Source organism: Sinocyclocheilus grahami, unplaced genomic scaffold (genome assembly GCF_001515645.1).
Source record: "Sinocyclocheilus grahami isolate Dianchi unplaced genomic scaffold, SAMN03320097.WGS_v1.1 scaffold102.1, whole genome shotgun sequence".
NCBI classification, from domain to species: domain Eukaryota; kingdom Metazoa; phylum Chordata; class Actinopteri; order Cypriniformes; family Cyprinidae; genus Sinocyclocheilus; species Sinocyclocheilus grahami.
The window spans coordinates 1421812-1448067 of record NW_015505281.1 but is presented as its reverse complement, the minus strand read 5'-3'; the positions used below and the strand labels follow the sequence as shown (position 1 = coordinate 1448067).

Genomic DNA, 26256 nt, shown 5'->3' with positions numbered 1-26256 from the left:
AAAATGTGCTTCCTTCAAACGCCATTCCTGGCATGTAGTAGAAGTTCCTTCACGTCCTTACAAAAAAAAACACAATCTGTTTCCTTGACCATCACTAGGGTTCCAGCAGAGTAGATTCCCATTGGTTTGTGTTGATGAAGGGAGGGGCCACAGGTACAGGGGGCGGAGCTTTCATCTTGACGTACTTCCAAGGAAAAACAGTGAGGATGGAAAGGAGTGGAGGAAATGATCATCTATAATAATAAAGAGTTCATGAGCAGCCACAGAGGTTATCATAGAACCTGTGTGAGGATGATGATGAGGATGATGATGAGCACCACAGCACCAATCACACCCAGTATGATAATCTTCTACAAGAGACGGAAAAAAAACATGATCCATTAATCCAAAAGCAACCATCTAAAGTCTTCAACCCTTCACCAGCATTACAAACAACAGAGCCTAACAGAACCAAAACGCACAGAGAACATAGAAATGAACTCCACAGCCAAACCAAAGGATGCTCAGGAGATCCCAAAGCCCAGAGAAAGCATGCTTTACATCCCTGAGGAAGACTAGAGAAGATCAGCTAAAATCCCGGTCACCAGCTCCATGTCTGCATAACATCAAGCACCCACACCATTCCCAGTTCCCAAACCTTACACATGTTCCTCTGAAATGTACTCACCAGAGCCTTTATCTCAGACCTACAGATAAACCCACTATCAAAGCAATAACGGCCAAAACTGCCAAAACCACAGACACTATAATAATGATTTTCTGTGAGGAAACACACATACAAACACATCTGTTAGCATCTACTTTAACATTTGAGTAACAAATAAACAGCTCACTAAGATATAAAGACACAACATCCAGTCTGGTCCAAAACATGATCTTTGATGGAAAGATATTCATACATGATATTAATTTCAGGACTGGGTATTGCATTTATGGAAAAGACAAAGGGATATTTCACCCAAAAATGAAAATTCTGTCATTAATTACTCACCCTTATGTCATTCCAAACCAGTAAGATCTTCGTTTATCTTCAAAACACAAATGAAGATATTTTTGATTAAATCTGAGAGCTTTCTGACCCTCTATAGACAACAATGCAACTTACACGTTCAAGGCCCAGAAAGGAAGTAAAGACATCGTTAAAATAGTCCATGTGACATCAGTGGTTCAACCTTAAAGGGGTCATATGATGCGGTTAAAATTTTTTCTTTCTCTTTGGAGTGTTACAAGCTCTTAGTGCATAAAGAAGATCTGTAAAGTTGCAAAGACTAAAGTCTCAAATCCAAAGAGATATTCTTTATAAAAGTTAAAGAGTCAGCCACACCTACCTAAAACAGCTCGTTCTAACACGCCCCCACATATCTACATCACTATCTGGGAAGATTTGCATAACACCGCCCAAATGTTCACGCAAAGAAAGAAGGTGTAACTTTTATTCTCGCTGTAGTATTGTTGTTGCCGCCGCCGCCATGTCGTGAAGGCGCTGTGTGTTTCATTGTGAAAGCGAAACTACTTTGTTTGGCCTTCCAAAAGAGGACACAACTAGAAATCAGTGGTTAAGTTGTATTTACAACACTGTTCCAGAACAGTTCAATCCAAATATTCAGATGTGTGCACCACATTTTATGGAGGACTGTATCCTGATCCTGAGAGCAGACTACAATGCCGGCTGTTCTGACTCACAGACTGTAAGTACGTTTTTTTATATTTAAAGAATTTGCCGCTGATGATTCAAACTCGAGTTTTGGGCAGTGTAGAGTAGGGCTTGTTGTTTGTCATTTCTCCGATCACAAATGCAGACATGGTTTTATGTTTAAACGGCGCGATGCAACGCAACGCGTAAAAAGACAGTATAAGTCATTATAATCTGTAATTATGTCCCCAATGAATGCAACAAATGCCTCGTTTATAATGGGTTTTAATGTTTTTGTCTCGTCGCACCGGCCGGACAGGGCATCACAGTATGGTAAGGGGCATAACATTTCCGTCACACGCTTGAGGTATTCGGCCAATCACAACGCACTGGATAGCTGGCCAATCAGAGCACACCTCGCTTTTCAGACCGATGAGCTTTGTAAAAATCGATGCGTTTCAGAAAGGCGGGGCATAGAGGAGAAACAATAATGTACAGTATGGGGAAAATAATGTGTTTTTTTAACCTAAAACCGCATAAACACATTTCATTACACCAAATACACAAAATAATGTTCTTTTTAGCAGCATCATATGACCCCTTTAATTTTATGAATCTACGAAAATACTTTTTGTGCACAAAAATAATGACTTTATTCACCAATTTCTTGTCTTCCATGTCCGTATTCAACACGCGTTCACAAGAGTACCACGACGCATGCGTGTGCATTTCTTTGCCTGCAAACAAGGTGCAGTGCATCCAGGTTCTACGTCAGAACACCGGCTCCTGAGCCGGCAGCCCCACTGTCGTGAATGCATGTTGAAGACTGACAGGGAATAGAAGAAACTTGAATAAAGTCGTTATTTTTGTTTTCTTTGGACTCAAAAAAGTATTCTCGTAGCTTCATAAAATTACAGTTGAACCACTGATGTCACATGGACTATTTTAACGATTTCTTTTTTTAACATTTCTGGGTCTTGAACGTGTAAGTTGCGTTGCTGTCTATACAGTCAGAAAGCTCTCGGATTTCATCAAAAATATCTTCATTTGTGTTCTGAAGATGAATGAAGGTCTTACAGGTTTGGAACAACATGAGGGTGAGAAATTAATGACAGAATTTTTATTTTTGGGTGAATTATACCTTTAATGTCTAGAAAACTATCATTGAAGATTCCAAAAATATATTCACATTTAAAAAGAAGGAAGAAAGAAAGAAAGAAAGAAAGAAAGAAGGAAAGAAAGAAAGCTTGTGCGCCACTCATCATATTCATCATTTTCAACCCAAATTACTTTTTTAATATGATGTATTTCCAGATGAACCTCAGGGAATCTCAGAATTTGTCTCTTCATCTTTGATACGCAGTTTCCAAACTTATTTTGTACATCTTGATATCTGTCTTGGTTTACATTCCACTCGCAATAAACCTTCATGTTTAATCATAACTTGTTGCAGTTTTGATTAATTGTATTACTTTTGTATTCTTTGTAGCACTTTTGTTCATGCCTCAATATGTAACTCTTAAATAGATTTTTATATAATTTTATGTGATTTATCACTATACATTTAAAGGGACAGTTCACCCAAAAATTAACTTTCTGTATGACTTTCTTTATTCTGTGCAACATAAAAGATAATTTGAGAATAATTGTAATTTTGCCCATACAATGGAAGTCAATGGGATCCAGTGCTGTTCGGTTCCCAAAACTCCTCAAAATATATTATATTGCGTTCCACAGAAGTCATACAGGTTTGAAACGACATGAGGATGGGGTAAATGATGACCGTTTCCATTTCTGGGTGGAGTGTTCCTTTAAATTTAATATCAAAATCTTTTGTACCTGAACAATGACAATAAAGAGAAGTAGTTCCAGAGCCGGAGTATTTTTATACACATGCACGTGTTTTCTGTGATTTTATCTGTATAAAGCAGCAAAAAGACCGAAATTGTTACAAACCCCTGACTTCATGAATGGAGGTGACAGATCAACCAATGCTAACTTTCGTTTGCATCAAAACAAGCAGGTATTCCTCACATTTTAACACAGAACAGCTTTGTTAAAATGTGTCCTTCTCAGCTATGTGTGTAAAAAATTTGTTGCTGTTATTATGTCATGAAAAATGAACACGTGTGGCTTAACATTGTTTTTTCATCACCTGAGATACACTGGAAGTTTCAGGGCGTATCAGGATTAGTAATAATCACTGGGTTTGTTTGTGTGCGTGTGACGTCAGTGGGTTTGGACACAGTAAGGAGAGGCAGGGCGGGACGGAGGGGCGGGGCCTGATATTCATCATGAACTCACACGTCGAGCCTCCTGCTGATATTTAGCGGCTTTTTTAGTGTCAGCAACCGCCCGCTCCACAAAACCCACTGACTGGTCCATGTTGTTCTCAATCCTCTCAATCATACCGCCCTACAGTGGATTTTGGGTGAAGAAGAAAGAAGGAAAAAGAAAGAGAAAAGGAAATAGAGAAGAGAGAGAGAGAGAGAGAGAGAGAGAGAGAGAGAGAGGTGGGGGGCAAAAACAGAGGAGAAAAGAAACAGCAGAAACCACATTGACTGTTACAGTGAAGTCCATACCTTCCGGGCTTTACTCTGATACCTGACTGCTTTCTTGGTTTCAGTCTTTGCCGCTTCAACGTGATCGACTGCTTTACCTACATTCACCTCAATGTTATCAACCATGTTGCCCTGAAACATAAAAAAATATGGGTGAAAAAATTAAACATATGAAAAACACATACAGGGTGTCTTTATCTCTAAAAAAAATACATATCTACAAATACATATACCCAGGTGCACCATGCACACATACAGAGGGGGAGGCCGGGGCTAGTTGTCACACAGGAAAGTAATTCTGAAATTGGTCTTAAAGTGGTAGTTCACCCAAAAATTGAAAAATGTGTTTTCTGTGAAACATAAAAGAAGGTATTTTGAAGAATGTTTGTAACCAAACAGTTAATGGTAAGGAGAAAATTACTAGGGAAGTCAATAGGGACTAGAAACTCTGTGGTTACTCACATTTTTCAAAATAGCTTCTCTTATGTTCAACAGAAGAAAGAAAGATATACAAGTATGAAAAAATTTAAGGGTAAGTAAATGATGACAGAATTTTCATTTTGGGATGAACTATCTCTTTAAGCAGTCAATGTGTTTAAAGATCTTTTTTATTTTCCAGGGCAATGATGATAAACATGTTCAATATATCTTTCTAGTCAGTACTTTGGCTATATAAAAATTGGCTTTTAAAACCAAACCCGCCCTGATTCATTGGAGTAAAAAGAGTGACAACTAGCCCCGGTCTGCCTTATTCAGTGTTGATACTCTGTAGAACAAGGACATGAATAAAATGAATTTTCTAGGGAAATACTAGAAGCTTACCGTTCAGTTTTTTCTCCAATGCAAGCAGTTAATAAGCAAAATAACGGTGGATTGGTTAATCATTTATCAGAACTCTTTAGATTGTGTTGAATTAGCTCTGCTCCAAAACCTAGTGAACTGCCTCACTGTTTATAGTCTACACAGACAAACTGAAATTAGCTAATAAGTGATTGATTTGAAACGCATCTGATGGGCCGCAACCCAGTTAAACACTGTTTATGCACAAAATATGCAATATCATTCAAAGTCTGGGGCCAGTAAAACACTTTTTTTAATAAAGCAATGATGCATTTAATTGGATCAGAAGTGATTTACAAACAATGTTTTCAACAATGATAATAATAAATGTTTTTTTGAGCAGCAAATCAGCATATCAGAATTATTTCTGAAAGATAATGACATAAATTATGTAAACATAAACTTTTATTTTGGATGCGATTAATCGTTTGGCAGCACTAGCTATAAGATAAGGGTGTATTTACACAGCAAGCACAATCACAGGAAACAATGAATAATTCAATACAAAATATCGCTTCCTGTGATGATTCATATCCCAGCTAGAGTGCACATATTTTTTTAATACAGCTTATATGTTGCATTAGAGGTGGACATTATGACCAAAATCTTATTTTGTGCCACTTTAAATCCACAATGTCAAGAATTTTTACAATTACAAAAAATTATTACAATTAAATTACATATTTAATCCTAACTATATTTTTTATAACTTTAATTATAATTTTATTGATATCAAAATAATAATACATGTTACTGATTATTATAAAACGGTTAGTTCCGGTCCTTGATTCTGATTGGTCAGCAGCTGTGTTTTATTCACGATACAGCACGGCTATGACCGCTTCACCCAACAGTTCTGTGTATCACTGAGCAACACCCTTAGCAACAAAAACAATCAATAATATAGCATCAAAACTGTTCCATGTATTATGTATTTCGGCAAAATGAACTGTTTGTTGTTTATTTAATGAAGTATGCGTGACCCCTGCTGGTGATGTTGCATCTTTCATCTTTATTTCTGAGACCATGCACTTCCCCGTCTAATAAATTAAACACTTCTCATGCAGAGATATGTTGATGTGTATGCGCGTCTGTGTGAAAGCCCACAGTTTCCGAAGAAAGAAGGGAATATTACTGTATTTATTAGTTTTCTGTTTCAGGTATGGTTCTGTATGTCCATATGTCCATCAATTTTCACTGTAATGACGCTTGCAAACTCGCCCTGTGCATAGTTCATTTAAACTAAAATATGGAAAACAGACATTTTCTGCTGAGAGACAAGCAGATGTATGTGTGCGAGAAAATATCATACATGGTGTTAAAACAATAAATGACACCGCGGATGATAATAGCTCCTATTCTCTGTTGCTGTCAGGAACTATTTTTTTTTTGCGGAAGAACAGCATTTAACGAACTTGCTTCAAAAAAGTAACATATCAATACATACATTTTGTTATTCATATTGTTTATTGTGTGGTAACCGTTTTATAAAAGCAATAAGGTACTCGAAGCCATGCTGTATTGTGAATCAATCACGTCTGAAAAATAATAACATTTCAGAATTCCAGAAATTTTAAGAGATGAATGTTATTCAGGAATCCTGTGCTTATAAACAATACATTTCCATGACTTTTCCAGTTATTTGTGATTTACTGGATAAGGATTTAAAAATATATATTTTTACTCACAGTTTCTACCCAATAAAATATTTTAAATGTTGGTATAATAAAAAAAAAAAAATACAAAAAAAAGATCACAGGGATTCCACTTCGCTGGTTTGAATTCTATCTCACTGGTAGCTCTTTCAGGGTGGCCTGGGGTGAGGAGGTATCCAAAGCACATCCACTGGTCACTGGGGTTCCTCAGGGATCAGTTCTTGGACCCCTCCTCTTCTCCATATACACTACATCACTGGGACCCATCATACAGGCACATGGCTTCTCCTACCATTGCTATGCTGATGACACACAGCTCTATCTCTCATTTCAACCAGATGATCCAACGGTAGCTGCACGGATCTCAGGCTGCCTGGCAGACATCTCAGCATGGATGAAAGAACATCACCTACAGCTCAACCTGGCAAAGACTGAGCTTCTTGTCTTCCCGGCCACTCCAACTCTACAGCATGATTTCACCATCCAGCTAGGTTCTTCTACAATTACTCCATCAAGTTCGGTCAGAAATATTGGTGTAATCTTTGATGACCAGCTGACCTTCAAAGACCACATTGCAAAGACTGCTCGATCTTGCAGGTTTGCATTGCACATCAGAAAGATCAGGCCCTTCCTAACGGAGCATGCTGCACAACTTCTTATCCAGGCCCTTGCCATTTCTAGGCTGGACTACTGCAATGCTCTTCTGGCTGGACTTCCATCAAGCACAATCAAACCTCTACAAATGATTCAGAATGCAGCGGAACGACTGGTCTTCAACGAGCCCAAAAGAGCCCATGTTACACCTCTCTTTATCTCCTTGCAATGGCTACCGGTTGCGGCTCGCATCAAGTTCATGCTTGCATATAGAACAGCCACAGACTCACCACCTGCCTACTTCCACTCACTACTACAAATCTACATCCCCTCCAGAAGTCTGAGATCCACTAGTGAGCGACGCCTCGTGGTACCATCACAGAGAGGCTCAAAATCACTTTCCAGAACATTCTCATTCACCATTCCTGGCTGGTGGAATGATCTTCCCAACCCTATCCGGAATGCTGATTCCCTTACAATTTTCAAGCGACAGCTGAAAACTCATCTCTTTCGACGCTACTTGATATTATTTAAACCGTTGTTAGGTTAAATAAAATAAGAAATATGTTGATTTGTAGTTGTTTTATCTTATTTTTAAATCATTTTAAGTCATCTTGAGGCTCCCTGGTTGACAACCAAAAAAAAAAAAAGGTACAAAGCTGTCACTGGGATGGGACCCTAAGGTACAAAAGCTAAAGGGTACATCTGATTTTGTATATTATTTAACCCTAGTACATATTAGTACTAAGTGTATATTAGCAGCTAAAGTGTACCTATTAGTATCTTTTAAAAGGCTACGGCCACATTGACAGCTTTGTACCTCTGTTTCTGAGTGCTGGTTTAGATTATGGATCTCTTGCACTGCCTATGGGAGCATGTTATAAGGAAGGGAAAGGTTTTGAATTGACTCCAGTTTTGCCACACACACACGCACACGCATGCATTACCCCCGCTGTGAAAACGGCTGCATTTCCTCCCTCCAGCATCTCCTCCAGCTCCTCATCAGTTGTGGCTTTACCAGCTAGAGCGAGATGTAGAACAAAAGCAAGTCAAAGACAGAAAAGGGGAATAGCACAGTGTCAGTTTGACAGAGTTCAACCACAAGCTTAAGAAAGAAACGTTTTGTACACAGTACACTGTTTGATAAGAGCTGTCTCATGCACTGCTGTTTAGTGAGGAGTGAGTGTGCGGGCCAAACTTACTGATCTCTAATTGTCTCTGAATGCGACCTTTGCTTTTCTCTCTGAAGTCCACCTGAGCTTCATTGTATTTGGTCATCACATCAACAAACTTCCTGGAAAGTACAGCGTGCTGGCAGGGCAACACGAGGGCAGAGTTAATAGAGCGTGTGTATTTGTGTGTGTGTTACGTGAGAGTGAAGTTGACTCACCTGTGATTTGCGTATTCTCAAGTCAGCCGATACTCTTTCCACTTCTTCCATCTCGAGATTCCTTTCAATGGCTGTACAGACAGACAGACAGACAGACACACACACACACACACACACACACACACACACACAGGGTAGTGTTATTATAGTCACAGTAACTAAGACAAAAACTTTAACTATATATATACAGTATATATAATTGATGCGAAAATAACAATGACAGAGAGTAAACATTGCTTTTCTAAAGGTGGATAAATGGCTCACATTATTCTGAGTGTTTGAAAAGCCAAACTTAGTTCTTTGTGGCCTATTTTTATTACCTAACGAGAAAAGCACAAAGCAGGGCAGTATATGTGTAAAGACACTAGCAGGCCTGTATGCATGTAAATACACTTACTCTTCAGTTTGTTACGAGCATTGTTGGCCATTTTCTTTATATCGTTAGTAAGCGCCTCCAAATCATCCTGTGTTTCTGTTCACAGAGAAGAAAACAGAAGTTAAGCAGATAGATAAGAATGGAGACATGAAAAGGAGACTGACTGCTGGTTTGTGTGCGTTTTGTCATTGTTAAACACTCCTAGAGGAATGTTTTATTGCTCAGAGGTTGTTCTTTCTAAGCATAGGAGACTAAATCGAGTTTCATGTACACTACCATTCAAAAGTTTGGGCTCGGGATTTTTCTTTGAAAGAATTCTGTACTGTACAACTTCCTGTAATGTATCATGTCTCATTTAATCGACTTCAATAAAAACTGTTAATAAACAATATGTCCTGTAACACTTACCTCAGGAAAGCCATGCAATATTGATAACTCATTAGTCAACTAGAGAGGAGCATTTTGCTAAATGCACTATACTACATATTCATTATATGTTTACTTAACCTGTTAGCCAGGTCTTGTTAATCTATACTGCCATGAGTGTATGAAAGTTTATATTAAAACTGGTTTGTGTGCAAATTAAATGTTTGTATACAAATCTGTGTCAATACCCAGCCCTAGGTCTCTTTTGATAACATTGATAACATTAAATAATGCATTAGGTATTGTAAATGATTAAAAACATTTTTACAACAATTAATCAGTTGTTCGCTGTTAATACATATTTCTTCGTAATTTATCTAATGCTAACTTATACAGCTTGATAGGTTAAAAATGTATTAGCACATGTAAACTGTAAAAAATATAATTTTATATTAGAACTTGGCAATGTTTTAGGCAACATGACAATGTTTCATGTATTACTGGATAGCATATGGGTTCCTGTGTATTTTACAATGAACAGTAAGTAAATAGCAGAAAATGTGACTCAAAACACCCTAATGTACATTAATGATTCAAAAAATGAGAAGAAACTTTTATTCATTTATATAAGCTGTATTTTTTGGTGTTTTGCCTTTATTTAAATAGGACAGTGTAGTGACAGGAAGTGAATTGAGAAGAGGGGGCGGGATCAGGAAAGCTCCACGAGGCGGGATTCGAACATGACATGTCCTTTTATTGTTTTTCGCTGTAAATTATATGGTCGTTTCCTATGAATTTGACAAAATTTGACAGTATTTTTGTCACAGTTAGTGTACAACGGGGCTAAAGGTATACCTATTCACTGCGCCTGAAATGTATAATTGCAGAAAAAATGCATACATTTGTATTGAACGTTAATGAAACAGCAGATTTTGTGAGAAAATAAATCATACAAGTCATGTATTTTGTTTTAAAATCTTATAAATGTTTGAGGTGGCAAGAGGGGCCTTTTACCCCACACACAGGGGAAAGGCTCAACAGCATGGGGTAAAAGGCACACAGTTTTGATACAAATACTTCAGCTAAAATAATGTTTTTTTTAAATAATGTCTACTGTAAGTTAATACCTGTTCAAAACAATCACTTTAGCAAAGTTTGCACAATTTTATGCTTATTTTGAAAAATAAAAGAATGCATTTTTGTTCAATAAATATACTGTCATTAAAATATGTTAATATAAAAATATATTTCAAAATACAGAAACAAAATAATTTTAAAAAGTAAAGATTCTGAAAGCATTGAAGGAGATCTTATAATAATTGAATATAGATTTACAGTAGTAAAAAAAAAATATATTTGATTATATGATATGATTAATATCATGTTTTTAAATATGAAATGCTTTCATTCTAAACATGGCGATTATCTCTAATATGGACGCCCAACATAATATATGATATTTACCGTCTGAATCTAACCATGTCAACAAATGGAAAAGTCAGCCATCTATTAATTATCATGTTAATTATTGTGCCTTTAGCCCCAACAGCAGGGGCGCTTTTTACCCCAAATACCATACTTTTACATATTCTTTCATTATTTAAACTCTGTTGCTTTAATTATCTTAAACAAAAATCATTAAGAAGACCTTTGTCTCAAAATATATGCATTAATTTGATCGATTCTCATTTGCAACTTAAATCTACTACATTTTAAAAAACATAAAATATTAGATCAAGTAAGCGCAGAATCAACGTTCAAGGATCAGACAAATATACACGTGCATCTTGAAAAGTGAATGTTTTGGAAAGTGCTACGCCACGTTTTTGTGCCATCTAGTGGTTTAGATGAAAATAATATCACAGGCGCCTTTTACCCCGGGGCGCCTTTAGCCCCATTGTACCCTATGTTTAGTTAGTTTCATTTTCATGGCTTTTAGTTTTTCTCATCACCTTATCGTCACTTTCCTGTTTCCTTTTTCTAGCTTCTTGCCATTCATCACACTCATTAATCATCACAGCTGTTTGTCATTTTTGGTTCATCATCTCTGTGTATTTAAGTTCCTCTTAGTTTTCTGTTCATTGTTGGTTATTGTTTTGTACACACTGTTACACGTTTGGACATTGCTCATTAAAATGACCATTGTTTTGTAACTTTTGCCTTTTCTTCATCTTTGGAACTTGCTAAAACGTGACAATTTTACAGCAAAATTTACATATAATGCTATGTTAAACCAATGACAATTTTTCACTATCTATTTGGTAAGGTAACAGTTAATCAATTAACACGTTTTTAATGTAACATTTTTACAGTTTTTTAAGAGATGTGCTGTTCTAAACATTTTTACAGTGCTAAAATGAACATTTAGCAAATGCAGCAAAAATATTGTTGATTGTTAGTTCATGTTAACTATTGCATGAACTAATACTAATGAACAGAACTTTATTGTTAAGTGTTACACTAAAGCATTAACACTACACACTAGTTGTTATATAACAACAGTACTACAGTATATGACTCATGTTCAATAGACCTCAAAATCTATTTCACCTGTTACTACCAGAAAGTGGAAAACAATGCTGAACTGGGTCAAAAAGCCCACAATGAGTGCACATGTGAACGTCTCTTACTCTGGTCAGATGTTGGTGCAGAAAGAATAACTGAGTAAAGTTTCTTCACTTCGGCCACATTCTCATCGATCTTATTAATGCTGTTCCTGATGTCTTCAATCTGAAACAAGCAAATAAAGGTAACTTAAAATGCACAAACACCACAGTGGCACACATTCATAATAAAGCACATCAAAAGTGTTTTCACAAACACACACTGTAAAACACACAGAAGGACATGCCTGGGAGAAGAACTCATCCATAAATGCAGGGTTGTCCACGGCGATCTCAACATCTTCATCATCATGATCGCATGTCTGAAACATAAAACAAGAAGTGCTTTACATTATGTATATTTTTTATTATTACCATACTGGGAACAGGCCACAAACAGAGGCTGTGACATGTGACGCAATATGTAGAAGATACTTGTAAGGAGATAAGAAAATGTCATGTAAAGAAATAAGGAAATATAATTTGTTTTAATGATCTCATGCTGTTTTTCTATACACCCTTATATTGATATGACTGGTAAGTAAATCACTCTCACTAATTTACTGTCTATACACAGTGCAAAATTAGTTACTAAATTACAATTTAATACACATTTAGAAAGATATTTAAAGGGGTAGTTCACCCAAAAATAAATATTCTCTAATCATTTAAACACATTTAAATTGTTCCAAACCTGTATGAGTTTCTTTTTTCTGTTGTGCACAAAAGAAGATATTTTGAGTAACCACACAGCTGCTGGTACCCATTGACTTATATAACAATAATTGCTTGTTGTGGTAGATAATCCTAATTTTACTTCTAGCATTTAACCCTTTCAAACCCTTTTTCAGATAGGTAATAAGCTAACTTATTCAAAATCACAGATAGATTGCTAACAAATCAAAAGTGACCCATCTCATATTTATGAAACATGATCATAAAAACCATGACATGAATCAGTAAAACACATCATAGCAATCAGACAGCCATGTGTCATCTTGTTGAAAAGGGCCCAACTGCTAGAATTCCATGCACAACAAGTGTTTTTTATAAATAAATGCTATTAAATAAATAAATTGGTAAATAATACATATTTTGAATTAGCTTTTTTGTATTTTCAGTTCCCTTTCGAATGGTCTCTCCCATTGCGTGAGACGCTAAGGGCAAAACTCCTGTTTTACTCTGTACTGAAGCCTGAATTGTTCACGTTTGTGTAGCTGCACAAACCAATGGCGCTTTAGCCCGTTAGAAAGGGCGGAGCCGACCCTTATATAAGTCGGCTCAGAGCACCATTCTTTAGATCATTCTCCTTCAGCGACGAGGATAATCTCTTCGCTGACTCTGGAAGAAGCCGAACCCTGAGGAAGAAGAAGCTCCAGCTCTGCTCGCTGCCGTCGAAGATGCCCAAGCAGCGAGCAATCCCTGCGGCCATCCGGCGCATGAAGAGCAAACCAGAGAGCGAATTTCCTAAAGAGCAAATTTCAGCACGCGTTGTTGCAAATGTCGCGGCGCGAGTGTGGCTCATGCAAGGATCCCTTGCATGAGATGGACGGGCACAGTGAGTGCGTTGCCTGTCTCGGCAGCGCCCATGCAGAGGCTGCGCTCATTGAAGGCTCATGCTCCCATTGCGAGAGTATGAGTCTTTCCCATCTCCGCTCGCGGATCGCATTTTTTCACAAAGGCCGTCCCCCTCGCTCAGCTCTCCCGTTTCCTTTCTCTCCTAAGAGAAAGAAACAGCGGAGCAGCAGGTCCTTCTCAGCGGGTTTGAGCGATGTCACGTCGGCTCAGTGCCCGCATGCCCCGCGTCCTCTCGTCTCGCCGGTGTGTTTCAGACAAGAAGACCAGCGCCCCTCTTCGGCTGCGAGCGGCTTGGTCTCTTTCGGTGCATCTGAAGAGGACATCATCAATGAGGACGTTATCGCCGATGACTCGTCCTTGACAGCATCTGATGCAGAAGAGTGGGGAGCTTCCGAAGGAGAGCCCGAAGTACTTCTCCCTTCTCAAACTCTGATGCCGAAACTGGACGCCAAACTCATCTGAGTCCTTGTCGAAGGCGGTAGAGGATCTGGGCCTCAAGTGGTCAGCTCCGGAAGAGCCCGCCCACAGCCTGTTAGACAAGTGGTACCTGCCGGGAAGCCATCAACAGTCTTTGACCCGAGTAAATCCCCCTACAGCTTTCACCACCATTGACAGCGCTGACGACAAGGGATACAGCAAGCTCCCCCTTCTGGAGCATCCCTCTAAGCCCTGCAGGACCACATCTGCGCTCGCCAATAGGGCTTATGCAGTGGCCGGCCAGGCCGGGTCAGCGCTGCATACAATGGCGGTTCTCCAAGTGTTTCAAGCCAAGCTTCTCCGCAGTATGGATGAGTCTGGCCAAGAACACCAGGAGGCTTTCAAAGAGCTGCGCACAGCAACAGACTCTGGTTAAACCTCACTGAGATCAGGGACACTGAGAAGATGGCTTTCCTCGACTCGCTGGTCTCGCCGAAGGGCCTGTTTGGCCTCGCTGGGGATGGGTTTGCAGAAAGGTTTTCGGAGGCTCAGAAGACGTCGCAGGCGCTGCATCACTTCCTCCCCAAGCACCCTGGCCCCGCAGCTGCGGGCCGCCAGAAGAATCCTGCCACTCAGCCTGCAAAGCCGGTGCAGCCTCAGCCTCAATGGAAATCTGAGCCTTGGCTGCAGTAGCACCCCCGGACGGCGAACCGATTCCCCTTTCCAAAGTGTCAAGGTTCCCGCCCACGAGTTGTACTGGACCCCGAGCCACCAAAGCCATCCTTATGCGCTAGAGAGGAAGAGGAAGAGGAGGGGCTCTGTTCTCGCCTCGGCCAGAACGCCCCGCAAAACAGCTTGCTTTCATCTTCCATTCCTCCGACCACCAGTTTCGTTTCCAGCGTGTCACGTCCTGCAGGTGCAGCGCGTACCCGAATGTTTTACTGATGTGATAGCGGACCCACATACAATAAAGAGCTATTTCTTCACACTCTCTCACACACTCACGTGAATGCAAGTTCCCCACCTTCTCTCGGCGAGCTCTCATTCGCAAAAAAAAAATAAACCCTCTCCCCTCCCGTTTCACGGCTTGGGCAGTGTAAGCGACACAGCAGTCAAAAAAATAGTAGGGCATAGGAAAAACGAGCTTCCCAAACAAACAATCTTTTTAATGAATCAAAACAAACCTTCACAAGTTTAAAGCAGAAAATCTAAATTCAAAGAAATCAAATAAACTGACTTTTTTAGCCGCTACTTCTTCGTTCCAAAGAGAGATGGCGGGCTCAGACTCATTCTGGATCGCAGACGTCTGAACCACTCGCTTATGCGCCGGTTGTTCAAGATGTTAACTATCAAACAGATCCTCGCACACATTTGCCCCAAAGACTGGTTTTTGAAAGTGGGCGCTACACCCTTAAACGGTTCAAGAGATTTGGTCAGTCTTCAGAAGGGCAGAGGTCGACCTCTTTGCCTCAGAAGACAACTCTTACTGCCCAACATACTTCTCAATACAGCGAGATGCTCTGGCCCACGACTGGCCCAGTGCTCGCCTATATGCTTTTCTCCCGATCGCCCTGATTCCTCAGGTCATCAGGCGGGTCAGGGAGACCAAGTGCTCTCTCCTCCTAGTGGCCCCGCTCTGGAGGAACCAGGCCTGGTTCCCAGAGCTAGTGCAGCTCTCAGCAGCAGCCTCGTGGCCCATTCCGCTGAGGAGGAACCTTCTCTTGCAGGCAAAAGGCATGATTTGGCATCCCTGGCCGGAGCTGTGGAGCCTTCATGTATGGTGCCTCGACGCAAGATGACTTTACAGCCTAAAATGGTCGGTCTTCCTTAACTGGTATTCTGCAAGAAGTTTGGACCCGTTTGTCCATGCTCAAAGTGTATGTGGCAGCTATCGCAGCGAACCATTCTCTCGAAGCTGGCCAATCGATCGTCAGAAACGACCTGATCGTTAAGTTCTTAATAAAGAAAAATGTGTAAAAAGTAGCACAGATGGAATGCAAAAAGAATGGATATTTTGGGTTATTTTGCTTATTGCTTACTAAAACATGAACGGAATTTGGCTTAAAAAGACACATTTTTACTTACATCAGATGATCTGATTAAAACAACCCGAAGCAAAGCACAACATGGTGCATGGATCCTAAATAAATACTCAAAAAGTAAAAAAACAAACCAACATGGCTAAAACAAGGGATATTTCCAGGTCACGCTGTACATAGTCACTGATGCATATGGTACCTGTATTAATAATAACTGAATATGTTATCAATGAATGACATATTCGTCATCAATATATTGTTTACCTCTTGTAAAGTCACAAGTTTATAGTCTAGTTCTCTTTAGATTTGGGTTATTTTATGTTTAGTTAATGGGTTTTGTTACTAAAATGCACTTTAAGAACATGGTTCTTACATTGATCGTCACATAAACATCCGGTATTACAGGGCTCTGCTGACGAGGCACATTGTAAGCTGCCGTGAATCAACAGAAGGACTGCTGGATTAGCAAATCTACATTTTATTGCGTGTAAATTTTATTAGTGCTTCTCAGCTACTAGCTTGAGGCACAATTAGGGCTGGGCGATATAGCTAAAAAATGTATCAACAATATAATTTTTCATATTGTTTGGTATCGATAATTATTTACATTTTTTATAACCTTTTTTAATTAAAAAAATTTTTTTTTTTTAATTTAACCACTGTATTTATAATTAACACAATTTATTGAGACAAACAACAAATATTTTTTGTTTTAACAATCAAACACAATAAAAAAATTAAACAAATATCTAATTTCTAATGTTTTATATGCAGATTAAATAGGTCTTTATTGTATAGGTCTAATTGTCTCCCGAGGCCACAGGAGGGCGCAATGAGCAAAATAATGCAGCGAAACAATACATATACAAATACATTTAGAAAGTAACTATAAAAATGTGCACTACGTCTAAATTAAGTCATAAAAATCAAATATAATTTTGCATATTGCATAAACAATTATGAACAAAACAACATCATGTATTTATGCATTGTTTAATCCAAAGAGCCGAAGCGGCATTCACACAGACTGCATTTAAAAACATATGGCGCTCTGAGCCGACTTATATAAGGGTCGGCTCCGCCCTTTCTGGCAGGCTAAAGCACCATCAGTTTGTGCAGCTAACCAAACATAAACAAATCAGGCTTCAGCACAGAGTAAAACAGGAGTTTTCCCTTTAGCATCTCATGCAATGCTTGTTCCCTTTTTTTTTTTTTAAAGTTGTAACTTTTTTTTTTTTCCTGTTTTAGTAATCTTGTTAGGTGCATTTATCATTTTTATAAATCTAGTGTTTTTTAACACTGCTACTTAGTTTTAATTTGTTTTTATTTTAGTTATATTAATTTAAGTACATAAACTTATTTTAGGCAACATTCTAATTTTTATTCTAGCTTTTAAAATGTAAGGTTTTCGTCTAATATTTATATTTGAAAAATGTTCAGCTTCATTTCAATCAACATAAAGTTTTAGTTAATATTAACAATGCTGATTCACACATTCAACTACAGCTACAAGGGTGTTCATACAGGACACGTTCTTGTGTTCAAAAACAACTGAATGAAGCGCAACAAAATGAACCAGAATGGACAGGTCTGGTGTTCTCTATTTTCCAACTTAAAACGTGAAATGTTCCCCAGTAGCCAATAAAGAAAAATGTGTAAAAAGTAGCACAGATGGAATGCAAAAAGAATGGATATTTTGGGTTATTTTGCTTATTGCTTACTAAAACATGAACGGAATTTGGCTTAAAAAGACACATTTTTACTTACATCAGATGATCTGATTAAAACAACCCGAAGCAAAGCACAACATGGTGCATGGATCCTAAATAAATACTCAAAAAGTAAAAAAACAAACCAACATGGCTAAAACAAGGGATATTTCCAGGTCACGCTGTACATAGTCACTGATGCATATGGTACCTGTATTAATAATAACTGAATATGTTATCAATGAATGACATATTCGTCATCAATATATTGTTCACCTCTTGTAAAGTCACAAGTTTATAGTCTAGTTCTCTTTAGATTTGGGTTATTTTATGTTTAGTTAATGGGTTTTGTTACTAAAATGCACTTTAAGAACATGGTTCTTACATTGATTGTCAGTCACATGAACATCCGGTATTACAGGGCTCTGCTGACGAGGCACATTGTAAGCTGCCGTGAATCAACAAGGACTGCTGGATTAGCAAATCTACATTTTATTGCGTGTAAATTTTGCTTTAATATAAAACTTGGCTGAAGTATAATGAAGTACATTCATGAACTAGGGTAAATAGTGATTTCGTGTGGACTTTAGAAATGAAATAACTGCTAATGTGTCTTGCACTGCACTTTTATATGCCAAACACATTAAGGTGTGTCTTGTGACATTTTATGAAGAGCATGTGGAGACCAGTACTGTTTTCCACTTAATAATAGCTTTACTGTCAAATGACATAACAGCAATTTAACGCACTGACGCTGTCAGAGAACAGAGATTGGCGCGTGATAGCATTATAACTCAAATGCAAGTCAGAAGACACGAGGGTTGAAGTCCGAGTGAAGTCACACCTTCTTTATGACACCCCTCCAGGATTTCTCTGCAGTCATCAAACTTGTGGCTCCATCACTCCACCACAGAGGAGCCAAACACACACACACACACACACACACACACACACACTGTGAAACCCTGAACACAAAGCACTCATTCAGCATCTCTGACGGCTCAAATGTCACTTTCAAAAACATTCCATGGTAACCACGGTTTCTGCCAAATTACCAGTTATATTTAGTTACAGTTATATATGCTTCTGTAAAAATATGAAATTAATGGGAGATATCATGTTATACATCTGTCGTTTGATTGAATTTTAAAAAGACATGAACTTCTATTCCAAAGCTTGGCATCAGTAGGGTTTTTTTTTTAGCAAGGATGCATTAAATCTATCAAAAGTGACAACAAAGATAAATGTTATAAAAGATTGAAATTTCAAATTAATGCTGTTTTTTTCCCCAACTTTCCATCATCAAAGAATATTAAGAAATGTATCACGGTTTCTGTCAGGCCGGAGCGACGAGACAAAAACATTAACATTAACATTAACGTTTGAATTTTCCCTCTTTTCCTCGGTTTCCTTCGCTTTTAAATAGCTTGAAAGCGCCGTCCGCATTTTACTTTCATTTTTGAATTAGCGGCAGTTAGGCGTCAATTGCTTGAATTGCAACAACAAAATACAACGTCAAACTCACTTTAGCGTATATATAAAACATAGAACTTTTATTAACAAAACAAATAAAAATACACCATGCTATAGGGCAAGCTATGCCTAATATAAAATAACAAATAACTTGCATAAAGTTTAATAGGTTTAAAAGGTGTTGCGGCTTAACACCTGTATCACCGTCAGCACCGTCTATCGCGGCAAGCCTAGTTTGAATCATCAGTGGCAAATTCTTTAAATATAAAAACCTTACTTACAGTCTGTGAGTCAGAACAGCCGGCATTGTAGTCTACTCTCCCAGGATCAGGAAACAGTCCTCCATAAAATGTGCTGCACACATCTGAATATTTGGGTTGAACTGTTCTGGAACAGTGTTGTAAATACAACTTAACCACTGATTTCTAGTCGTGTCCTCTTTTGGAAGAACAAACAAAGTAGTTTCGCTTTCACAACAAAACACACAGCACCTTCACGACATGGCGGTGGCAACAACAATACTACAGCGAGAATAAAAGTTACGCCTTCTTTCTTTGCGTGAACATTTGGGTGGCGTTATGCAAATCTTTCCACATCGTGACGTAGACATGTGGGGGCGTGTTAGAACGAGCTGTTTTAGGTAGGTGTGGCTGACTCTTAACTTTTATAAAGAATATCTCTTTGGATTTGAGACTTTAGTCTTTGCAACTTTACAGATCTTCTTTATGCACCAAGAGCTTGTAACACTCCAATGAGAAAGGGAAAATTTAAATCGCATCATATGACCCCTTTAAATAAACACAGCCTTGGTGAGCATAAGAGACTTCTTTCAAAAATATAAACTCTTTCTGACCCCAAACTTTTGAATGACATTGTAGATGGCCAGTGTTGGGAAGGTTACTTTGGAAATGTAATAGGTTACAGACTACAAGTTACCCTATTTAAAATGTAACAAGTGTAACTATTTAAATTACTTCATTAAAGTAATGTAACTGATTAGATTTGATTACTTTTCTAAATGTCTAATGTTTTCAACTGTTAATCATTTTCAAACATGTAAACAAGAAGGGGTTAACCCAGTGTTGGGAAGGTTACTTTGGAAATGTAATAGGTTACAGACTACAAGTTACCCTATTTAAAATGTAACAAGTGTAACTATTTAAATTACTTCATTAAAGTAATGTAACTGATTAGATTTGATTACTTATCTAAATGTCTAATGTTTTCAACTGTTAATCATTTTCAAACATGTAAACAAGAAGGGGTTAACCTTACGGTATCAACACTGATCACTGTCAGACTTTCAAAATCCTTCATCACTTGAATTAAGATTATAATAATTACATTTTAAAGCACAGCCACCACAAAATCAGACTTTAGCACCTCTTTTTACTTTGAGATCATTCTGAGGTTAAATAAATATTTAAAATAATAACAAGAAATAGTTTAGTAGCTATGATGCTGTTTTTGAAATTAAACTTTTGCATAGTTTTGACAGGAAACTGGTATCTAACAGGTGCGTTTCCATTACCCTTCAAATTGCGCAAATTGAAAATACGCCTAATGGAAACGCGTCAATTTCGCAAAAATGCCCATATATTGCAAAAAGCTTTTTACGCTTGCATGAGGTGGTTTTTCAGGCAATGCGCAAAAGGAATAATTCGTGAAGCTGCAATGGAAACGTTTTTTTCGCATTTACAGGTCACAAGGCGTATGTAAAAAGTCATATGATCATTCTTCAATGTACTATAACATCCAAGAAACACTTCATATGTGGCTACTCTCAAGTATAAGGGGCTTTCCCTACCATTAATGCTTAGACCAGGGGTGTCCAAACTCGGTCCTGGAGGGCCGGTGTCCAGAGATCAGAAGAAATGGACAGCACCTGAGTTAATATATGAGTGTCACAGCAAAGGGTCTGAATACTTAGGACCATGTGATATTTCAGTTTTTCTTTTTTAATAAATCTGCAAAAATGTCAACAATTCTGTGTTTTTCTGTCAATATGGGGTGCTGTGTGTACATTAATGAGGAAAAAAAATTTACTTAAATGATTTTAGCAAATGGCTGCAATATAACAGAGTGAAACATTTAAGGGGGTCTGAATACTTTCCGTACCCACTGTACATTGCACACACCTGCGGTGCAGTGTGGCTCTGATACGGCCACTGAAGCTGATTGCGGCCACTCTAGTCAATGCTTGTGTTTATTCTGTAAAGATACACGCATATGCCTCCTTTGAATAAATATAGCCAAAATCCCACCAAAATCCGTTGCCACGTCTTATCGCGAGAGGCAAAAGGTTACGTTTTAGTTGCATAACATTTGGAAACGCGTCATTTCACAATACTTTTTTATCGACATTTATAAAAATATCACCAAAGTTTTGCGCAAATCTGTAATGGAAACGCGCCGGCTTGGACGAAATAGTTAATCTTAAAAAATAAAGCATATACATAAACCCAAATAGGAAATAAAACATGTCATTGAATAAACATGTCCTATTCTGTGTACTAAACTCCTGAAATATTGGTGTCTCATATTTTAGAGCAGTCACTGCAATTTATGAAGGAAGTCAATTAAATCTGTATGAGTGTGTGTGAAAAAATTCAGATGTTTCCCCTTTGTAATCGTTAATTTTCATAAGTGACTAATTTAATTACACATTTTTCTCTCAGTAACTGTAAATGATTATAGTTACAATTCAAGATCATCTGATTTCTGCATTTTCACAAAGACAAAGATCAATGACACAGTTTACACTGCTCAACCAGTCTGTTATTTACATCGAGTTCTCACTGTGTTAGTTATGATGAACGTATGCATGAGACTGCAGAAATTGTGTTGCAATAAGGAGATCATTGTGATATTTGTGTGTCAGTAGACTGTGTTCGGCTACATTGATGCAACAGGAGTCATTCTAAATATAATGCTGTAATCAACACTTCTCACAATCAGTTAAACTTTGCGGCTGTTGCAGGACAACACAGTAAATGTTTTCTAGAGAGCTCCACATGTAATGTTCATTTCATATGCAAAGATGTTAGCCAATCATAGCAGCGGCCGTTTAGATTGGCGTCTCACAGCAAACATGCAATGAAATCAGGGTAGAAAATTACCATTAATATCTAAATGTGACTGTTTTTGATTATAAACACACCTCAGGAAACATTATGAAATAATTTTTCAAATGCATTTCATGAGCCCTTTACTATTGGCAATAACATTAAATTAACTGTATTATTCATGCTGATAACATGAATGTTGCAGGGTGACGTATGAATCCCTGACCCAAACAATATTTTTTCTATACCTACAGAGCCCCTAGGACAAATGTATATTTATTGTGGCCACCAATTATGAATTTGTTTCCCTCGTTTTATGAATTAGTTCCATTGTTTTAGTTAAAACACAGCCACAAATTAAGAATTAGTTCCCTTGTTTTATGAATTAGTTCCCACGTTTTAGTTAAATTATGGCCACAAATCAATAGCCTAATTCATTCCCTTGTTTTGATATAATTAAATAAATAATTTTTATGTATTTTTTCCATGCATGTCAGGTGTAGGGCTAATTTGGTGGCAACTGGTTACTTAAAGTACATTTTTGTAAAAGACCATCAACTAAGGTCTAACATAATGAAATATTATGAAAACAAGCACTTACTGAGATTGTACTAAAGATTTTCAGCTGAAATGTTCCTGTGACAAAATGTAATTTTACCCATCCTGCTGACAAAGACATCAGCTCTCTTTTCAAGTTTATTTGTAGTATCAACAATGTGTTGCCAAACCAACGGGTTTTTGTGAAGGTCAAAGACACTCACTTACACACACACACACACACACACACACACTCACACGAATGCAGAGCTGGAAAAGCTGTGAACTGAGGTAAAGAGATAAGTCTACAAGAGACTTCCTGCTGAGAGAAAATGAGAGAGAGAGAGAGAGAGAGAGAGAGAGAGAGAAAGTGTCTTACTAGATTAAAGTATAGTGAGTTCAAGTTAACAGTGTGCCTTAAGAGTAAAGTCTATAAATGTGCGATACAGTGTGTTTTTCACTCATCATCCTGCTAACCTTACAGAAGAAGGGCTATTGGAGATCCCGGAAGGACACAAAAACAAATTCACTCTCACACGGTGTTCAGCTGTTTAATGTCCCACAGTTCCTTTAGTGCTCCAAGAAGAGCACCAGTGTGTGTGTGTGTGTGTACTGAGCCTATAACACTCTTATATACACACACAAAGAAGAGGAGAACAGTGCGGCCACACCAAGTTAAACATTACAGGCAGACACAGACAGAAAAACCCAGGTATTGGGAGGTTAGAACGGAAGATCTTTTACTCTCAGCAGGATTTCCTACAGCACAGAGGGTCACACGCAGACATGCCCCCAAGCAACTGATTTTAGTGCTGTTTGCGAAGACAAGTATCGCTAATACTATTACTCATAGTTAAGGTTAAAGATTTGAACAAACACCTAAACCTACAAAAAGCACTTTACTGTGTAATTAGTATTAAGCTTCATGGAGTAACTCTTCCAGGCCTGCTGAATGATCAAATCATGCAACTTGTGCTATTAAAGTGACTGGACTTAAGGTTTTGCCCTGGTGGACAATAAAACTGGTAAAAAAAATTCTGATATTTTCGTACCTTAACAAAGTAACTTTTAAAGATTAAACCACTAAAAGGACCATACAAAATATATATATATATTTTTTTTTTAAACGGTGTGAGATTTTCTGTATGCAAAACAGCACGGAAACACAACTATGACTAATGTAAATAAGGTTCGCCATAAACACACATGCACAAGTTCCTCTTGCCTGCTCGGCAGCTTCAGGTAACAAAGTCAACAAAATAAATATTTGACTGAGGCAGAGTCGCCAAAGAAACAAATCCTCAACTCTGACCCTGCCCATAAGATCTGACACCCTCTCCAAAACATCCGAATAAACTCAGCCCTACCAATCCCTGCCAACAGTACTCTAGTATCATATCATACACTCTACAGTAATGTCATCAGGCGGTAATACCATACCACTTAGATATACCATATTCATGTATCACAAAATTTAGTGCACACTTCAATTTGCCTGAAAAAAATACCATCATACTGCCATAATACATGCCCAAAAAGCTTTGTTGTTTCATGGATCGTCTAAAAAAAGGTATATGTCCAGAAAAAGCATGGTAGTAACATGGTACATGTCTGAAAATATGACACACCAAGACAGGATTCAGTGTGCAAGTTAAAAGCATGCCCAAATGCCAAGGTAGTATTGAGTTACATGTCTAAAAACACTGTATATATCAAAAACCATGGTAGTACCATAATGATACATATAGCATTGGGTTATAATCTAAAAAACATGGTACATAATAAAAAACATGGTGGTACCATGATACATGGCATGCCCACAAATGTGCTAGTTTTGGGTTTTATGCCTGAAAACATGGTACATATAAAAAAACATAGCAGTACCGTGATCCACGCCCCAAAATGTGGTTGTATTGGGTTATAATTCAGAAAAACATGGTACATAATAAAAAAAAATGGTAGTATAGTGTAATATGTCTGAAAAACATAGTACATAATCATAAAAACATGGTATTACCATGATACATGCCCACAAATGTGCTAGTATTGGGTTTTATGCTTGAAAACATGTTACATATCAAAAAAATATGCAGCACAATGATACATGCCCCAAATGTGATAGTAGGCTATTGGGTTATAAGTCAAAAAAAAAAAAAAACTTGCCAATACCATGATGATACATGGCCAATAACCATGGTAGTTTTGCCTAGTAGCATGGTATACAAAAACATGGTAGCATTAGGCATATATCTAAAAACAAAGAACATAGTACCATAGTAGTACCATGGTACATTATACTCTACATAAAACATGGTTGTACAGGATTATGTGTCTGAAAATCATGGTACATATAAATAAAATGTTAGTACTATGGGGCATATACATTAACACATGGAATTTGTGCAACAACAACAACAACAACAAAAAGCATGTCCGAACATCATGGTAAATGCCCAAAAAGCAGAAAAACAAAACTATGGTTAGTTTATTTATTCATTTTATTTAATTTTATTTATTTATTTTGTACATTTTGTTTTTGGTTAGTGTGGCAACGGAATGGATGGCAAACTCTGTCTATTGTTATTGGTTTATTTTTCAATAAGCATTTTAAGATCGTCCCCATCCCCCATCTCTCCAGAGGCCCGTGACCCCCTCCATGAGTCAAGTGACCACATCAGCTGTCCAGCACTGTCCACTCTCCTCTATTCACTCCTTACACCACTTCTAATATGACTTATGCTGCCTTCAGTGAGCACTTGTTGGACACTCATCCACACAGACTCCATTTTAGACGCTTTTTAACTTTGAGATAATTTCTCTTTGGATCAACAGCCACAAAAAGTGACTAAATGTTCCTTCTTCATACTATAATCACAGTCTAACAGCACTGAATCTGAAGAGGAGGTCTGAGCTGAACTCCACTGCGTATATAATGTCATTCCCATACACTTGTGTGAATAAGAGCTCGCCTCCGTCGCGTTCACTGGACAAGAAATAGAAGCAGACACTTACCGCCTTTAGCTGCTCCAGTCGGTCCTTCATCTTTATATCTATTGGTTAACACTGTCTAAAAATAAAATAAATAAATAATAAATAGGAGAGAGTCAAAAGTAGCGTCCGCTCCTGAAGTCCTCGTATTGTTATGGCACCAGCTCCATGCAATATGGCTGCTCTTCTCCAAACCAGGAGTGTTTTCCTCTAAATCTATCCACTCAGAGGATTAAAACAACAGTTGTGTTCAGTCTGCTTAATCTGTCCTCCTCCCTATCCCTCTCTTTTCTCGTTATAATCGGCATATTTACAGAAGCAAAATGTACATCTAAGTAATATAATACAGTAACATATCCCTATATATATTATATATATTATATATCTCCCTCTCCTTCCCTCTCTCTCTCTCTCTCTCCTTCCCTCTCTCTC

The 26256-nt window shown here is 37.9% G+C and overlaps 1 protein-coding gene across 1 annotated transcript; it reads right to left on the bottom strand.

Moving 5' to 3' along the window:
* Positions 1 to 253: 253 nt before the first annotated feature.
* LOC107588405 (syntaxin-3-like) lies at positions 254 to 26123 on the bottom strand. Its single transcript, XM_016276476.1, has 10 exons — positions 25849 to 26123; positions 12267 to 12341; positions 12046 to 12145; positions 9071 to 9145; positions 8674 to 8744; positions 8486 to 8594; positions 8216 to 8304; positions 8104 to 8148; positions 4216 to 4326; positions 254 to 350 (listed from the first exon to the last, which is right to left on the bottom strand). The coding sequence occupies exons 1-10, from the start codon at positions 25876 to 25878 to the stop codon at positions 273 to 275; spliced, it is 783 nt and encodes a 260-aa protein (XP_016131962.1). The 5' UTR covers positions 25879 to 26123; the 3' UTR covers positions 254 to 272.
* Between the last annotated feature and the right edge of the window lie 133 nt (positions 26124 to 26256).